Source organism: Chaetodon auriga, chromosome 9, assembly GCF_051107435.1.
Source record: "Chaetodon auriga isolate fChaAug3 chromosome 9, fChaAug3.hap1, whole genome shotgun sequence".
NCBI classification, from domain to species: domain Eukaryota; kingdom Metazoa; phylum Chordata; class Actinopteri; order Chaetodontiformes; family Chaetodontidae; genus Chaetodon; species Chaetodon auriga.
Window position 1 is genome coordinate 819,345 of NC_135082.1, and position 19,386 is coordinate 838,730.

Here is a 19,386-nt window from a genome sequence, read left to right on the forward strand (position 1 = left end):
CTGGCAAATGCACCCAAAGCCCACCGCTTTGATTAAATGTTAATAAGTTGTGTTTGTTCTCTGTAATACTGTGTATGTGTACCTCCAAGGAGGATTTCGGAACCTCCACACCATTGTATTTGGAGCCTGTAAGAATGCTCTGGAAGTGGACTTGGGCTACCTCATCATCACTGCTGCTCGCAGGTACTCAGCTGGTCACCTGTTCCTTAAACAGGGCTCGAGACTGCGACCAAAATGGTCGCATATGCGACCTTTTTTTCAGAGTTTGCGAGTAAGAATTTCATCTGGTCGCGTTCGTGCGAGCGCATCAGTTTTCTGGCTCCGTGTTAGACATTGTGGTTGAAAGTCGTCCCTTTTTTCACTGGTTTAGTCAGCCGCCTCCACCTGCACTCTCTCCTGTTGAGACAGCGCCGTCGCGTGCACATAAGCCGTCGCGTAAATGCGCAGCGCACAGAACTTCAAGACACCAAGACTAGCGTTTCACTATTCTCAAAAATGAAGGGGTCTGTTGCTGATTTTTTCCAAAAAAAAAAATTGTTACGGGGTCGACACAATTTAAGCTGGAAACTGTGAAGTTACACAACGCCAGCATAAAACACAAAACCTGTCGGGACCAATGCATCACCCGAAACACTGAGCCCCTCCCGACTTTTTTTCAGCGGATGGATGAGAGTAATCGCTCAACAGAAGAGAACGAAATGGTCATTAAGTTTAACACTGCCTATAACATAGCGAAAGAGGAACTCCCGTTCACACAATTCAAATCCCAGATCGCACTGATGAAAAAAAAACGGGCTGAATGTGAACCCAACCTATGCCAATGACAAGGCATGTGACCAGTTCATAGGAAAATCATGTGCTGGTGCGACCAACTGAGAAAGTTGGTCGCACCAGTGCTACCAGTGGAAAAGTTATTGTAGAGCCCTGTTAAACTGATGTAGAGAAAAACACTTCTTTATATACAGCTTATGTTTTCAAAGCAAAATGCAATGGGTGTAATTGGAAGCTTACAGGCAAACATTGTACACACTGTTCCTTCCCTTTTCAGTCTGTAACGAAGTAGATGGAAAACATCCAAAGTAAGAAGTTGAGTGATATTTATATGGGATTATCAAGACCAGTACCCACTTTTACACTGAAGTTCCTTATAGGCATTATGTCATGTCAATATTGCCAAAATCTGTGGCAGTCTATTCATTACACAAAATTATTAGAGATACACCAAGCTGATATTAATATCGGATATCGGTGCATTACTAACCCAAGCAGATGGATCAAGTATCGTGACAATGAGGCTGATCTAGTCAAGTCAATTCTATTCTGTATTTATGTCCATTTGTATGTATTAGGTCATGCGTTAGCAGCATGTGGTAGCATTTTGCCAAAATACAGCTGCGGTCAAGAAATGTAATGGCGACCTCACTAATGGCTAAAACCATAAACCAGCACAAAAACTACAATTATCAACATAAACCACTGTATTTTGAACAGACACATATGCTAATACTAATAAAAAGTTACATTTGTATTTTGGAACATTAAACAGCAGCAACTCAGTCCCTCCCATTGTCCGTAAGAATGTCCTACCGTTATTGTTAGCTGTGTAGTTCCCCATTAACCCCCTGATGTCCCCCCTGTTTGTGTATTTATTTGTTACATTTTGATTTTGCCTTACACAGAAAATAATGATCCCAGTCTCTTACACACAGTGAGGCATGCAGCCTATTAATTAAACACTGGTATTGGTAATATATATACTGGTGATATCAGCAGATATCCAAATTCAGGCATCAGAATTGGATCTTAACTGAAAATAAGTGCATCAATGCGTCTTTAAAAAAGATGTCAGAATAATAACCACAGCAGTGCCTTGCTATCTATATATTAGAACATTTACTTTAATATACATTGTGAAGTTATTTGTTCACCTTCAAGTCATAGAAAACTCAACGTCACCTTGCAAACCGGTTGTCAATTGCAAAATATTGTAATGGCTTAAAGAAAAACATAAAGGTATATTTAATGACATGATTTCTGTGTGTTTTACAGGCTTCATGAGCTGCGAATTCAGCCTTCACTGACGAAAGACGGAGTCTTTTCAGCTCTCAAAATGGCTGAACTAGAGTTTCCTCAGTTTGAGACCCTCCATCTCGGATATGTGGATGAGTTCCTGCTGCAATGTTAGTCTCTTCTCTAAACTATCATGTTCTCAGAGAGCAATGGGCCTTTCCCTTCAGAAGCAGAAATGAGCGATTCTCCTCGGTTCTCCTGTACTTCATCTATTGACCTTGTTTTTTTTGTTAATATTTAATTTTTTCATATCTATCAACATCTTAAACTCCAAACCACTAGGATGCTCCTGCTCTTACTGGCAAAGTTACTTGTTAGGCAGTCTCATCAGACTCTCCCACAGTCTGTTGTGATTATTGTGTCCAAAAGACTGAACTTGCTTCTGCTTTTCTTAAACATTGCACTCAGATTTGTGATGATTTTTGTCATTGCGACAACATTTAAAAATTGGAAATCCATAGTATGAAAGTCCAATTCTGGTGACTTGAATTTTGTAAGTTTAGCTTGTACAGGTGTGTGAAAAATATTTTGTGTGTGTATAAATCCAGGTAAGATGAGTCATTCGGAGCTGGTGAAGTACGGTCTGGCTGATGTCATTGAAAACCCAGGCATCATCACTGATATTGGCATAAAGGTGGTGAACGAGGTGTTCACTAATATTAAATACCTTCTCATCTACAACTGTCCTCACCTGCATAACCCTCACCATTGGATAACAGGTAACACACGTTCCTGACTCAGTTCAGTTCAATGGGCTTTATTGGCATGGGCAACTGGTGTTTACAGAACAATTATGGTGCCTGGTGTTAGGAATATACAGATGAGTGAAAAAAATACTTGTCTGTGTGTTGATATAATTTGGACAGCAAGATATACCCTGTCTCCTTGTCTAGGAGTATGTTTTTATTTTTAGAAGTGTTGCTTATTTCATTGGATGTTTTATGTAGTAGGAGGAAGTGCATCTCTGTTTCAGCCTTACATGTCCAACAGTTTCTTTTGGTTGTTCTCTTTTGGTTGGTCTTTTTGTGTCTTTCTTTTTCGATTGCTAATTTGTGGTATGTTCTGCCAATTCATTTCTTTTATGGCCAAATAACATTCAGATCCTCTTTGGGTTTTAGTTTCTTCTTTCCATCTCACTCACTCTCCACATTTGAGTCCTCATTGCTACTTGCCTAACTTCAGTCACACATGGCCTGAATATTAATGCCCATGTGTTTGTGGTGAGCTCAGTTTTTCTATGTAAAAAACGAGGGGACTGGCAACCAAGAGAATCTTCAATTTGCTGCTATCTTTCATCTGTTTGTGTTTTTGGAAAGTCAAGTGATGTAGTGCACAGTGTAGCTGTTACATGCTGCCTGTTTCTGTCCTCAGATCAATCCAGATGGAGCCGTCTCGTTGATCTCACTTTGGTTCGCTGTCATGCTATCAAACTGGAATCCTTCTCCCAATTCATAGAGTTACTGCCGTGTCTGGAATTCATCTGTTTGGACCAGATGTTTAGAGAACCACCCAAGGTATACAGCATGTTCATAAACACACAAATTCAGTGTTGTATACCTTTCACATGCTTTCATGCATCTCATGGATCATATCTCACACATGCTTACATTTTCTTGAATATATCAGTCTCAAGCACGCTCTCAGAATTCCACCTATACTCTACACCCCTTATCCCTTAACTATTTACTCTTAACTGTTGTACAATTAAGCTTTCTATTGCAGTCCTAACATACTAGACAACCAGTGCTTAATAAAGACACTGCAAAAACTTGACTCTCAAAACCAAGAAAAAAGCAGTAGAATGGAAAACAACCTTGTAAAGATGCTGGAGGAAATGGGTACAAATGTATCTATATGCACAGTTAAATGGTCATTGGAGAACCACAGACGAACACTCACAGCACTTTTACAACACAAATCTGCTTTCACCCACTCACACAGGCCACCTGCACGTTATGAGCGTTAACCATTCACACACCAATGGCACAGCATCGGGAGTTCAGTACCTTGCCCAATACTTTGACACATAGACTGCAGAGGCCAGGGATGGAACCACTGACCGTCTGATAAGTGGAGAACCATTAAACCGCCTGAGCCACTGTAAATGAGTCCTGTTTTAATGTAACCTGAAAGGCTGGTCTGCAACATCTCAAAACATCAGCCAGGAAGGTTATGCTTGGTAGCAAATGGGTCTCCAAATGGAAAATGACCTCAACTATACTTTCAAGTTGTGGCAAATGGTTTAAGTATAACAAAGTCAAGGTACTGGAGTGGCCATCAAAAAGCCCTTACCTCAGTCCAATAGAAAATTTGTGAGCAGAATTGAAAAAGAAGTGGAAAAAAGCAAGAAGGCCTTCAAATCCTGACTGAGATACACCAGTTCTGTCAGGACGATTAGGCCAAAATTCCAGCAACTCGTTGCGAGAAGCTTGTGCAAGGCTACCCGAGAAATTTTATCCAAGTTAAACATTTTAAAGGCAATTCTATTAAATACTTACTAACTGTATGTACACCTCTGATTCACTGGGAACGTGATAAAAGAAATAAAAGCTGAAATAAGATAAGATAAGATAAGATAGACTTTATTTATCCCACAATGGGGGGAAATTCACATGTTACAGCAGCAACAAGACAGAGTGCAAGACGTCAGAGGACAAGAAGACAAGAAAATATTGCACAAGTGTTATATACCCTATGGTAATTTACAATATATACAATACGTACACACTTATTTACTTATATGTACTACTCATTTAAAAGTGATGATTGCACATGAAAACATGGAAAAATGTGACATGTGATCAGTACAACTAGCATTTGAGTTGATGTTATTGTGCACTGTTATACAGTCTGATGGCTGTGGGCAGGAATGACCTGCGGTCGCGCTCCTTCCTGCACTGGGGATGTAAAAGTCTTGTGCTGAAGGAGCTGCTCAAGGTCCTCACAGTGTGGTGCAGGGGGTGGGAGGAGTTGTCCACGATGGATGTCAGCTTGACTAACATCCTTCTGTCCGCCACCTCCTCGATGGAGTCCAGTGGGCAGCCCAGGACAGAGCTGGCTCTCTTAACCAGTTTGTTCAGTCTCTTACTGTCTCTGTTTGTGCTGCCCCCTCCCCAGCACACTATGGCATAAAACACTGCAGAGGCCACCACAGTGTCATAGAAAGTAGTAGAGCCCTGCACACACCAAAGGACCTCAGTCTCCTCAGCAGGTGTAGGCGACTCTGGCCCTTCCTGTACAGGGCATTAGTATTGTCTGTCCAGTCCAGTTTATTGTTGAGGTGAACACCCAGGTACTTAAATGAGTCCACCATGTCAATGTCTGAGCCCTGGATGTTCACCGGTGTGTGAGGGGAAGGTTTCCTTCGGAAATCAGTAATCATCTCCTTGGTCTTGCTGGTGTTTAGGATCAGGTGGTTCTGCTAACACCAGTCCACGAAGTCCGTGATGACCCCCCTGTACTCCTGCTCATTCTCCTCTGACACACAGCCAACAATGGCACTGTCATCAGAGAATTTCTGCAGATGACAGAGGGTGGAGTTGTACATGAAGTCCGAGGTGTAGAGGGCGAAAAGGAACGGTGACAGCACCGTTCCATGGGGGGCCCCTGTGCTGCTGACTACCACATCTGACACACAGCTGTGTAGCCTCACATACTGTGGTCTGTTGGTGAGGTAGTCGATGGTCCATACAGCCAGCTGTTGGTCCACACCAGCCACCTCCATTTTCCCCTGCAGCATTGAAGGCTGGATGGTGATGAAAGCACTGGAGAAGTCAAAAAACATGACTCTCACAGTGCTCCCAGGGGACTCCAGGTGAGACAGGGCCCGGTGTAACAGGTAGGTGATGGCGTCGTCCACCCCGATGCCAGACCGATATGCGAACTGCAGTGATAAATCATTATCGCTACTATTATTCTGGCATTTCACATTCTTAACATCAGGTAGTGATCCTAACTGACTTAAGACAAGGAATGTTTACTAGGATTTAATGTTCGGAATAGTGAAAAACTGAGTTTAAATTTATTTGTCTGAGGTGTGCATGATGATTTTTGATGATGAACACATGATAGACTATGAATACCAAGTAGAATAACTGATGCTCCATCAGTTCTCCTCACATGCAACAAGCGGTTCTGGCTATGACCACACTAATTTGTTGTCATTTTCCAATGGCATTTCAAAATGAAACCAATCTGTTCATGTGAGCATTTTAACACCATTTCAGACTGTCTCAAACACATGCATTACAAAGCTGTATTGCAGGGGTATTACTGTGGCAAGTTCTTTCATAGCACGCACAATAGTGTTGTACTGTACAGCCCTGCCTACCACCTCAACTGGGTTGAGGGGGCGTTCAGGGATGGAGCTGACCTTCTTAACCAGTCTATTAAGTCTCTTCCTGTCAGCAGTTGCAATGCCACTACCCCAGCAATACACTCCAAAAAAAAAGGTCCTCAGGAGTGTTCCCTGCACTTCAAAAGACCTGAGTCTCATCAGCAGTTACAGACTGCCCTGGCCTTTCTTATGAGACTAATGATTAGAGTCATTTGCATGATTACTCATAACTTGGCTTTGATTTGATTTTGTGTTCTGCTTTAATTAGTTTTGCTTTTTGTGGGTGTTGAAGAGTTTTTTTTTTGTATGTTGAAGATATTGAAAGGTTTTAATGTCACATTTTTTCAAGATCCCACCTAGATACTGTGCTTGTCTGACATGGTTCTTCCCTCAAAAATGTTCATCTTCTAATACTACTTCATTGAAAATCTACAAGTCCAGAATGAATGAATATGCAAAGATTTTTTGGTTTCAAGAGTTTAACCACTGGATTCAGTATGTGTCCTACTTTAGTCCATTCTCATTGTTTGGGTCCTAGAAGTTTCCAATTTCCAAACCACACCAAACTCTACACATACATCATTAGTCTGTGCAGTGGAGCTCAAAACAAAGCCCTAATGAAGTAACAGTAAGCAAAATGTTTGACTTAAAGAGGAGGTCAACTATAAATCTAGATGTTAATTTATCATTCTATTTAGGGTTGGGAATTTCTTAAATTTTGTTGTTGCTGATAATTTATGAGATTGCATCTTTAAAATGGATCAACTTCAGTTAAACATCTTTCATGTGCTGACATAACATTCATCCTGTCTAAAAGCACTCAGGTTCATGCTGTTGTAGGATTACTGGTGTTGTGCCCAGAGACAGACCTGAAACACACCACTCAGCTGCTGTGATCAGAGCTGATGCTGCACCAACTGCCCTCTTTGTCCAAACCACAGCTCAGATTTATTACATACTTTTGCAAATAACCACTTCACCTGTTTGTGACTCTGTCTTCTTTCTTCTTTTTCATCGCTAACCTGCTAAAGCTCATGGTCTTTAGTGTTTTTTTTTAATTCCAGTTGCCAAAAACATGTTGTTAATAAAATGTTTGGCCAGTTCATGCTGTCTAAGCCATTCCCATTTACTGGGGTCTGGCAAACATGTTGTAAAAGCTATTTTGCCCTTGCAGTGTTTCAGAACAACTTTCTTACACAAACAGCAGAAACTGTTCAATTCCAATCTACCTTTTCATCAATATGCTTGATTAGTTGTTATCAGCATTTGATTCACTGATTTAGCATCAGTATTACTACTTTACTCAGTCACCAGCCCACCGTATAATTGATAGCAGAAACACTGAACTTTATAATTAGCATCAGAAGACAAACAACAAAAAAAAGGATTTAATATGAATTGTTGATTTGTGGCTCATGTCTGATTTGCTAAATAAAGTGATAATGCTAATTATGCCTTATGTGTGTGTCAGGGCTGTGCCAGGGTTGGCCTGAGTGCAGGAACTGGTATTGGTGTGTCCTCTGCACTGGTCAGCAACCAGAACTCCAATAATGACAATGACAACAACAACCATCACCACCACCACCATAATAATGAGGCCAATCTGCCTCCTGCTCCTCCACCTGCCAACAACATCAACAACAACCAAAGGCGGCAGCAGCAACAGCACAATGGCAAGTCCCGTCTGCATTCTCAATCAGTGGAGTGGCACTAATCATAACACAGCAGGTCCCTATGTCATCACCAATAATCGGAAAGCAGTACATTAAGTAGATTGCTTTCAACCTCCCCTGTGAATACACATAACACAGTTTTGTTTGTTTGCACAGCACCAGTGGAGGTAAATGGGATGGAGGATGAGGAGGAAGAAGAGGAGGAGGAGGTGATGTTGGAAGAGGAGAATATGGAGCCTGAGCCTCAGATAGAGCTGAAAGGAGCAGAAAAGGACGTGAGAGTGGAAGAAACTGATGCATCTCCAGGGCCAAGTCATTCAGCTGGAACAGCACAACGTCCTGATGAGGAGCAAGCAGGTTTGAAGCTGTTCTTTTTTGATGATTAGCAGAGGTTAAGGCAGGGGTTTTCTTGACAACCTGTTGTGCTTTTACACTCCTACTCTCCATTTTGTAAATTAGAGAACTACTGTAAGAAAGGCACTGATATGTCCCTCCCACTTTCAGGTCCCAGTGGTTTAGTGCAGCAGTGCAGACCAGCTGGTGTCGCTGTTTCTGAGCCCCCACTGGTCATTTCAGACTCAGACAGTGAGGAAGAGGAAGGCCTTGTTTCAAGGCTAATGCCAGCCTCCTGTTTACAGCAGCCAGTTTCCTGTACAGAAGGTGTCAGCACAACACAGAACACACCCAGCTATCACAACAGTGTGTTTGATGAGCTTACCACACACACCGATCTACAGCTGAAAACAGGAAACACACCTGATTTTAAAGAGCTTGATTCTAGAGTGAATGGAATTGAACAAAGTGTCCCTCAATGTGTGTGTGTGTGTGTGTGTGTGTGTGTGTGTGTGCGTGTGTGCGTGTGTGCGTGTGCGCGTGTGCGTGTGTGTGTGTGTGTGTGCGTGCGTGCGTGCGTCTTTTCCCAGGTAAAGGAAAAACTCCTCTGAGACGGAGCAACAATGGGGCTGCATCGGTGCCAGATTCTGCAGATCAGACAAAGGCTCAGGTGTTAGAGAGCAGCTGTGAGAAGAGCTGTCAGGTGACCAGTGAACAGATCAAGGCAGACATGAAGGCTGCTGCTGAGAACAGTAAGAAGAGTATCAGTAAAGGAATTACTGCTCAGGCTGGGGAGGCCACTGACACTGAGGCAGTGCAGGGCACTAAGAATGCTGGAGCAGCAGCAAGGACCGGAGTGACGCCAGTGACTGGATGTGTTGGCAGGGTTGGACCTGGGATAGCGAGACCCAGGCAGGTGGGTGGATGTGGGAGAGTGGTGGCAGGGACTGCTCACAGAGCAACCGCAACTACTGACAGAGCTACAGGAACTGGCAGGACTAATGATCACACAGAGGGCCTCTCTGGAGCGCAGACTGGGGACAGTTGCACAAAGGAGGCTGGGATGAGGCAGAGCTCTGGTCCTGCAGTTGTGGACAGTCTGGACCCCACAGATACAGCTGTAAACCACGCTCTCAGGAGACCAGCACTGCTGGCTGAACAGGGTGGGAGACAACCAGTCCCTGCTAGTTTTGCCTCTGCTGCTGGTTCAGGTTCACAGCAGGGTCAGGCCAGAAACAAAGACTTTGTTCCTAGACGACCTTTGACCCGGTCTTGTACCCGTATGTCTTCTGTGTCCCTGATACCTGAGACAGGTAAGACTGAAGGTATAAATGCAGAACACATTTAACACGGTATGGGTCCAGTAACCATAATTTTACAGGAGTGCAACTGAAATGCTATGTTTTTCTTCCTTTGCAAAGGCTTGGACCTGTAGTAGGCAGCAAAGATGTGACACCACAGAGTGAATCAAGATAAATGTGTTCGGCTGCAACTAATGCATAAATACAACCATAATTTTTTAATTCTCCATTGTTTTAAACTCCTCTTTTTCATTTTCCCCCTCTAACGTAATCCTAACCACCACCAACATTTTGAGACGAAACTGACACATACTTTTATTTTTCTCTCGAACTTGGTCACTAGTGGTTCTTCCCACCCTCTTGATTTTAAGGGATGTAAGAAACCTTTTTTAAAAATATACAGCAGGCTTACACCGATCAAGCATAACATTATGACCACTGACAAGTGAAGTGAATAACACTAATTATCTCTTCATCCTGACACCTGTAAGTGGCCCATGCTGACCCCTGTCCACCACTGAAAACGCCAACAATGGGCACGTGAGCATCAGAACTGGACCATGGAGCAATGGAAGAAGGTGACCTGGTCTGATGAATCACATTTTCTTTTACATCATGTGGATGGTGTGTGCTTCGCTTACCTGGGGAACACATGGCACCAGGATGCATTATGGAAAGAGGGCAAGCTGGCAGAGGCAGGCGATGCTTTGGGCAATGTTCTGCTGGGAAACCTTGGGTCCTGCCATCCATGTGGATGTTACTTTGACATGTACCACCTATCTAAGCATTGTTGCAGATGTACACCCTTTCATGGAAACAGTATTCCCTGATGGTTCTGGCCTCTTTCAGCAGAATAACGTGCCATGCCACAAAGCACAAATGGTTCAGGAATGGTTTGAGGAGCACAACAACGAGTTTGAGGTGTTGACTTGGCCTCCAAATTCCCCAGATCTCAATCCAATTGAGCATCTGTGGGATATGCTGGACAAATAAGTCCGACCCATGGAGGCCCCACCTCGCAACTTACAGGACTTAAAAGATCTGCTGCTAACATCTTGGTGCCAGATACCACAGCACACCTTCAGCGGTCTAGTGGAGTCCATGCCTCGACGAGTCAGTGCTGTTTTGGCAGCACAAGGGGGACCAAGACAATTATGGGAAGGTGGTCATAATGTTTTGCTTGACTGGTATATTCATCGCTGTGAAGAAAACTAAATAAAATTATTTTTAAAGTTTAGATTTTTATGTATGACATTACAAAAAATCTCACAGGATAAGCTATATAGTCTTCACCATATGCTAAACAGCCTTGTCCTGCATTACAAAGTTATAGCGCAATGGCCAAGTGTCAGGGTGAACAAATCACAAAATTTATCAAAAAAGAAGGCTATTAAGCATGTATGATTGATAAAAAATTAAAATATTGTCTCATGCGATATTCACAGGAAATAATCTGCTCAAAAATCATCACATTGCTGGTTTTACACAAACCTCCTGCAGGTATCGCATTCACGATTTATGTTAATTGTACAGTTTATCGGTTGATCTGTACTATTGCTCTGTTTATGCATCCATTTCATATGGCATATCCATAAAATATGTCACTTCATCAGGGGCCTTCAGGTTACACATAGAAAAGAGGTCCCTTAAGGGAAAAAGTTGGAAACCACTGATCTACCTCACCCCTAAAAGATTTCATTCTTGATCTAAACATCAATGTCCCAAGTAGAACAAACAAGAAATAGAAAAAAAATGAAGCAAAGATTGCTAAACTCTCATATTCGTTCTTTTGTATATCTTCCTGCTGAGTACAGAGATAAAATGTACGATTAAGCAAGGGATTATAAGCAACATATAACTACCAATAACAAACATGTTATAGAGCAATGTTAGTCATTGGACTGCTCTAACTGCTACAGTATAATATCACTCATAAATCATGCTAATCAAAGTACACAGGTCTGGAGAGACACATGGCAAAAACCAGATTTGTTGTAAATTGCGTCTATGGAGGGTAACTCCATAGGGCAGATGCTGTAACAACATTTTTGTAATCAGTCCTCTGGGGTTTTGTGTGTTTTTTGATATTTGCAGCATTTTTCTTTTGCATTTGTTTTGTGGGTTTGTAAGTTTCTGCTTCTGCTTTGTTTCTGTGATTGCAGCATTTTTCTCTTGCAGCGTTTTTCTGTTGCATCTGTTTTATGTGTTTGTGTGTTTTTGGTTTTGCATCATTCCTGGGTTTGTAGCGTTTTGCCGTTTGCAGTGCGTTTGCCCTTGTTGGCCACTGTAAGTTTTACTGTGTTGTTAATATGTGAAGATTAAAAATGTAGTTGGCATGCGGTCAAATGTAGTTGGCATGCGGTGAATGTTCTCTGAGCTGCTGTTGCTTACTTTGGTATGGTTCAAGTTGATATTTTAACTATTTGTGTTTTACAGATCTTTCAAGAACCAGACCACGGGTAGTAGTAAGGAGGAAAAGAATGGCTGACAAATCAACCAGCACCTCAGACCCGGTCACCGAGGACGACCATGTGCAGGTACACACACACACACAATCCAATTTTCTTTTCACTGTGACATTATAGTCTTAGAGTCACTGTCTGTCAGTGTTAAAAAATTAAAATCGGTTCACTGACATTCAAAGTCCAAATGGGGAGGTGAGTACTTTTTATTTGTACTGTACATAATCCTATCATAATCGTAAACTGCACATTGTAAATTTGTTACAAGGTGATTTTCAAAGTACAGTATGACTAAGATTTTCATCCCCTAGAGGGAGCCAAAGTATTGCAGTGTTGGGCTCAGAGGTAGAATTTTGAGTTCAGAGGGACCTTTTTCCTCATGTTTGTTGTCTAAACAACATACATAGATCTGTCTTTGGTGTTCTCTGTTGCTTTTCGTTCGTTGCTTTTAGTGGACATCACAAAATCAATGTGATGTGAACTCAGGATGCACAACACCCAGCCATTAACGTTGGCTTTAACAGCTGATGTTGTGCATCCTTTTTTAGTATTATTAATATACTGAAATGCTTTTGCTTGTGCAGATTTTGTCTCTGAAGAGTAAGAACCTAGTGGGCATCACACTGACCAACTGTGGAATCACTGACCTGGTCCTCAAAGACTGCCCCAAGATGATGTTCATTCATGGTAACAAACAGACAGGGACACTGATGTTTGATGGCTTATGTTGATGTATTTTTGCATTACTTTGACTAAATATTTACTATTAACCTTCAGCAAAACCTCTTTCTTGAGGAAATGGTGTTTGGTACCATTGTTGCCCTGATTATCATTTTTCCACCAATTTTGATTTCTTTAAAGTGGTTTTGTGGCACAAAATGTCCAAAGCACAAAAGTGAAATTTGCAAGGTAGGCACTCCAGGAAAAACTCTAGCCAACCACCAAAAAAATGACCCATCTCATATGTCCCTAAGTGTGCATGCCACATACAAATGGTTTACATCCACATCCTTAGATTGAGATGCATTTAATGGTACATTCTGGCCTATACAAATTTTCACTCGTACTCGTGCTTATCGTCTTCCGCTTATCCGGGTCCGGGTCGTAGGGGCAGCAGCCTCAGCAAGGAAGTCCAGACAGCCCTCTTCCCAGCTACTTCCACCAGCTCCTGCTGAGGGATCCTGAGACGTTCCCAGGCCAGCCGAGAAACATAATTCCTCCAGCGTGTCCTGGGTCAGCTCCAAGGTCTCCTCCCTGACGGACATGTCCGAAACACCTCCCTGGGGAGATGTCCAGGTGGCATCCTCACTAGATGTCCGAACTACCTCAACTGGTTCCTCTCGATGCAGAGGAGCAGCGGCTCTACTCTGAGCTCCTCCTGGACATCTGAGCTCCTCACTCTATCTCTAAGGCTGAGCCCAGACACCCTGTGGAGGAAACTGTATTCGCGATCTCATTCTCTCTGTCATTACCCAAATTTCAAAATCATAGGTGAGGGTCAGAATGTAGATCAAACGGTAAATTGAGAGCTTCGCCTTCCAGCTTAGCTCCCTCTTCACCACAATGGACTGTTTGAGCGCATCACTGCAGCCACCACCCCAATCCGCCAAGTTTAAGTATCCTGAGATACTAGAGATGGGGGGGATTGTTTTGGTTATTTTAGTTAATCAGATGAAAATTGTTTTTAAAAAGCATCTAAACTTATGTAAATATGACTGAAAAGATATTAGAATACCCACACTCTGCCATGTTGATTATCCATAAACCATAAACCACGTAAACCTTGGAGCTGCCGGTTTTGACAAAGTCAATGTTGACAGCTTAGTTTAGTTCGGACATATCAGTCTGAAAACATTCAGGAACAAAGTGCTCTGTCTCTTGTGTTCTCCCTCTCTGCAGCCACCAGATGTCGAGTGTTGAAGCAGTTGCGAGTAGAAAGTGCCCCCATAGTGAACAGGTTTGATTATGCTCAGTGTAAGAAGCTGGACATGGAACAGGTCCTGGATCAGATACTAAGAATGCCTCCTGAGAGGAACCGCATCATCTACATGCGCCCTATGCACCAGGTTTGTAGTCTGTGATGTCAACTCTTTTTCCGTACAAATTCCACAACATGACTTTATTAAGATTGGAGGCATGTTAAAAATGTTGCTTGCGGCTCATAGCTTAAGTGTTTAAGTGAAGATAATTTATCAAGGCTTTTATTTTGGAACAACAACTGGAAGTCATGAGTAACAGACCAACCTAGCAGTTTAGTTTTCTACCAGTTGGACATTTTTGCTTTAGCCAGTAGATCTGTTTTATGCAGCAAGTTCACTAAACACTTTAGTATTAAGCATTTCCCATGCTTTCCATAATGTTGAAATAGTTAATGTCTGTCTAGTATGCCCTCACTGGAACACTCCATCTCTTTATTTTTGTCTCTCTCCTCTTCTCAGATTGACTCAGTAGCATTGGAGCGTCAACTCTTCCAGGGGCCCTACCCCTATCACATTGCTATAGTGCATGAGTTCAGCAACCCTCCAAATATACGCAATAAGGTCCGCATTCGCAGCTGGATGGACACCATAGCCAATATCAGCCAGTGAGTAGTCAGTGTCAAATGTCAATGACCAATTATGAGCTCAAATCAGATCAAAACATGATCTATCACTGGTGACTGATCTCTGTATGCCCTTTTCTCTGTCAGAGAGTTAATAAAGTATGAGTTCTTCCCAGAGGCCACCAGGACAGAAGAGGATTTGAAGAAGTATCCCAAATACCCCTGGGGCCGGGATATCTATACACTGGAGGGTAATGCAGTCATACCTACACTAACCCTCACAGATTTCGAATTTACTAGACATCCACATGCATATCAACCAAACCTTTTTCTGCTTTGAAGCCAGTAACACATTTAGATCATGTCTTGTGCACTGTTCTTGGATTTGAACTTAAACAGTTACTCTTATTTTAATGTGAGATGTCAGATTTGATTTGAGGGTGTTTATGTTCACATCATATGATCAGTTTCGAAAACTGTGCTCTTTTATACTCAATCCCTCAATTAGGGAACCTAAACATATCGTGCATGTTAAAATGACTTTGACAGACATGACCATATTTAATATGTGGTTGCAAATTCTTTGCAGTCAATATTTTTCTGAAGCCTCCATCCCACAGACATCATGGCTGATACTCCTGTAATGCAGTCAGCTTCACTTCCTGCTTGTTTGGATGGTTGCCATGTGTGTATGCATAGGATCTTAATCTCGCTGCACAAGAAAACAGGCTGTAGTTCTAAAAGAAATCAGCCATTACTCTATGCCACACCATAGCTTCAGTAATGCCAAACAGTACACCACGTGGAGGATGTATTCCATTCTGAATTGCAGGAGGAGTCTACTGTGCATTAATAAATGAAACTCTGTTGCTCTGTGCGTGTGTGCGTGTGTGCGTGTGCGCGTGTGTGTGTGTGTGTGTGTGTGTGTGTGTGTGTGTGTGTGTGTGTGTGTCTGTGTGTCTGTGTGTCTGTGTCTGTGTGTCTGTGTCTGTGTGTCTGTGTCTGTGTGTGTCTGTGCGAGAGAGAGAGACAAGATTATACTTCAAACAAACCAAATGACCGGCTGGCAGACTGGAGACACATGAGATGTGTTCATCACACCGTCTTTTTTAAAGTTAACCATCTTCTGTGATGTTATTGTTCAGGAGTGGTGGATGGTGCTCCCTACAGCATGATAACAGACTTCCCCTGGCTGAGAACTCTGAGAGCAGCTGATCCCAACAGCTATGCCCGCTATGACTTTGAGGATGATGAAAGCAGTGAGTGCAGTCAATACATCCATCTGTACCATCAGCAGTCACTCCATGTGGTTGTTCACTAAATGTACACAATTCTTAGGCCTTGCAATTGTCACAGCAGGGATATAAAAGTACAAGCATTTGAAATGTTTTTCTCTCTATTTGTGTTGCGTTAGCCACCATCTATGCCCCGCGGCGTAAAGGCCAACTGTCAGCTGACATCTGTATGGAGACCATCGGGGAGGAGATTTCTGAGCGCCGACAGAGCAAAAGAGGAGTATTTCAGAGAGTGGTGGTCCTCTTCCTCCATCACTGTGATACACCAGGAGAGCCTGTGGATGATGACTACATCTAGACACCACAAAACACTCCTCTGTCCATCACATCAAGAAGAATCCCAGCAAGCAACAATCCTGCTGCAGCAGTGCCTCAATCAATATTCCTTTATTTGTCCCGCGAGGGGAAATTTCAGTTTTGTTTTTTTTTTGTTTGTTTTTTTGAGCTCCTGATTGTGAAAACATGTCTTCGGAAAAGAGGCAGAGAGATGTAAAGTCTGTATGCTGTGGAATCTGCAGGTCAAAGCTGTGTTCTTACAGACTGACATGCACATGATAATTCACACACTTAACTAGCTTCACAAGGGGAACTGGGGGGCACTGCCAAAGATGACTAGGACAATAGAAGTCGCCAGAACTCAACATTTTGAAGGCACCTTTTAAAAACTCCTCCAATGTACACTTACGTGATGTGATTCATTGGGTTCAGACTGAAGGTTTTGTTAATTTTGACCCTTTTCAGTTCCATGGGAAGATAAATGGATAGTCTTAAGTGTGTTTAGAACATTTGGATAAGGTTCTTAAGGTTCTTATTTGCTGATTTTCTTTTTATTTGAACACTATCTGAAGGCACGATTAAAAAAATTAAGTTATGCATACAATTTCCATCATTAATTGTAAATTCAACATAGTGTACATTTCATTTTGGGAATGAAAATATTGGCTTTCAGTTTGAGGTAGTTAGGAATGAAGGCAGGTCACTAACATAGTCCTGTTCCAAATCTAGGCCAGACTCTTTCTGCTGTTGAAGCCACAATTGGTAGCATAGCCCCATTTGTCTGCACATCTAATGTTTTCAGCTGCTTTTCTAATCTATCATGCTATAGCCCAGAGAATCCATGCAGAGAAAAGACAGTGCTCTAGTGTTGGCCTGATCTTTCATCTATCCACTGCTACTGTCTGCCTTCCTCTGTTCCACTCATGACCAACAGACAGACATGGTCTGATACAGAAATGTCAAAGAAAATATGCCTTTTACTTTAGTATACAATAACATTAGTTTTGTTGCAGATGATCAGTTCTGATCTTTCCCAAACTTTTGATCAAACAGAATGCTTTTGATTCTATAGTTCAGCCTTGGTCAGACATGTCCAAATATATAGGAATGAGCACATTGGAACAACATTTACCTTCTCTGTTCTCCTTATCATCATAACCATCATCATCTGTGAATAAACTGGTGAAGTATACGAGGGTCAGTACATGTGCTCTAACAGACATACTCGATGTGCGTGCACACATGAACAGAGAAACGACAGTGCTAGCTAAAGTGCTATTGAAAGCTGTGATTCTAGAGATGCAGGTGAGATTTCAGCAATGTCCAGTCACAGCCATGATTTACAGTACATTTTTGATGTTACTACTTTGTTTTATCTTCCTGGTTGGTCGTGCAGATGATGCAGTGTGGAAAAATTACTTTTGATTTTTTAGATACCCTGAATTTTGAAGAAACGAGTGTAAATTCTGATAATACATGCAGAATTCTGGCTATACACTTTGACTTTTTTCCTTCATACTTCTGACTTTGCTCTGAGAATTCTGAAATAATTCTATCTACATTTTTCCATGGAGTTCAACTCTGATTTCCCTACAGGGGTTGTAAAAGACTGGTGGGTCAGTATTGTCCTACATGAATTCATACAGTATGTATCAGTAAGATACAGGAGGATAATCTGACAGAGAAATTTCTCAAAACGGAGAAATACAGCGAACGAGATAAACATTCACTCACTTTAATGACAATTCTGTAATGCACTAACAAACAGCTTACTGCTCAGCGTGGTGCTTCACTGCTCTCGTCTAAGAGGAGTTGCATCATCAGCAGCCTTCAGAAATTAGATGTTTTTCTTTTTTTCCAAGAATTTACTGTCCTTGTGAAGTTTAACAGCCCAAAAGTTTCTGGATTACGTTTTCCTCTAGTTTCTAGAAGGAATAAGAGAATCAGTTTCATCAGTCATTTATATGGACAGCTCTGCCCTGTAAGACTGCAGAGCATAGACATAACTGACTTTTCTAGGTTTGGGATGTGGGTTTTCCTCAAGTATAGAAAAGGGTTTGGTTGAGAATGATGAGCAATGCCAATAAAAACAGTAAATATTATAAAAATGTGTTTGCAGGTAAAAAAAAAAAAAGAATATGACATGAGTCCAGCCTTTTGTTTGTACATTGACAACTGTACAGATGTCATGGAAGATGACAAGCGTTCATGGTGTTTATATGTTCATAAGGAAAGAAGAGTATTTCACATACTGAAAATTAAAATAATGGATAATAACTTTTGTTGTCTTTGTTATATGCCTTCATCTCTGATCTTCTACCATTCACCATGGAATTTGTTGTTAGAGTCTAATATTGGAATGTAAATAGTGCCCTGACTGGTTTCAAAGGTAGGTGGTTGCAAGACATGTTGATTTATCCTCTCATGACATTAAACATGCATAATCTATGCCCACTCTCATCCAAACTTGCCCATAAAACCCCACCATTCCATATCTCGCTGATGTCATCAGAGAACAAGGTGGTGGTGCTCAGAGCACCTGAGAGAAAATGGAGCAAAACCAGAGATCCCTCTGACCTCAGAGACTGTCAGACTCTCCTGTCTGCATTCTCTTCCCATCTAAAAGTGCCAAGTCCACTTATTATCAGGAGAAAATCAGTAGTGCTAAAGACACTCTGAAATAATTTTCTGCTTTTAACTCACTACTCAACCCCCTACCGTCTCCACCTGGGTTGAGTAGTTGGGGTTGGCTGTTTTGCTCACAGCTGATCACTTTGCTTCCTTCTTCACTGATAATGTTTCAACCCTCAGTAACCAGTTCTCGGAGCCTGACCAACTCAGTAAGATACCACCAGCTAACAAAGCCTCACTCTTCTTATTTTCCCATGTCACAGAGGAGCAAGTCTCCAACCTTCTGCTACTATCATCCCACTACCTGTCCACTGGACACTATACCCTCCGACCTCCTGCAGGCCATCTCGCCCACACTTACCCCTGTTGTCACCCACATGATCGACTCCTCACTTACAATGGATGTGTTCCCCGCTGCTTTTAAACAAGCCAGGGTAACTCCACTGCTAAAGAAACCTACACTCGAC

The 19,386-nt window shown here is 42.1% G+C and overlaps 1 protein-coding gene across 3 annotated transcripts in view; it reads left to right on the plus strand.

Annotated features, from left to right (window-relative positions):
• The window catches only part of fbxo38 (F-box protein 38), a 36,659-nt gene extending 18,093 nt beyond the window's left edge, over window positions 1-18,566 (plus strand). For 2 of the 3 annotated variants that reach the window (XM_076738882.1, XM_076738881.1), the window contains 15 exons: window positions 90-183; window positions 2,050-2,180; window positions 2,619-2,789; window positions 3,442-3,584; window positions 7,878-8,079; window positions 8,236-8,436; window positions 8,584-8,739; window positions 9,003-9,725; window positions 12,150-12,250; window positions 12,760-12,862; window positions 14,075-14,241; window positions 14,614-14,759; window positions 14,865-14,968; window positions 15,863-15,976; window positions 16,132-18,566. In XM_076738882.1, coding sequence (XP_076594997.1) covers window positions 90-183; window positions 2,050-2,180; window positions 2,619-2,789; window positions 3,442-3,584; window positions 7,878-8,079; window positions 8,236-8,436; window positions 8,584-8,739; window positions 9,003-9,725; window positions 12,150-12,250; window positions 12,760-12,862; window positions 14,075-14,241; window positions 14,614-14,759; window positions 14,865-14,968; window positions 15,863-15,976; window positions 16,132-16,310 — 2,735 coding nt within the window. In that variant the 3' untranslated portion in view covers window positions 16,311-18,566. Of the gene's footprint in view, window positions 1-89; window positions 184-2,049; window positions 2,181-2,618; window positions 2,790-3,441; window positions 3,585-7,877; window positions 8,080-8,235; window positions 8,437-8,583; window positions 8,740-9,002; window positions 9,726-12,149; window positions 12,251-12,759; window positions 12,863-13,283; window positions 13,496-14,074; window positions 14,242-14,613; window positions 14,760-14,864; window positions 14,969-15,862; window positions 15,977-16,131 lie in introns of those variants that run through there. The other variant, XM_076738883.1, reaches the window with a different exon arrangement.
• The last annotated feature ends 820 nt before the right edge of the window (window positions 18,567-19,386 follow it).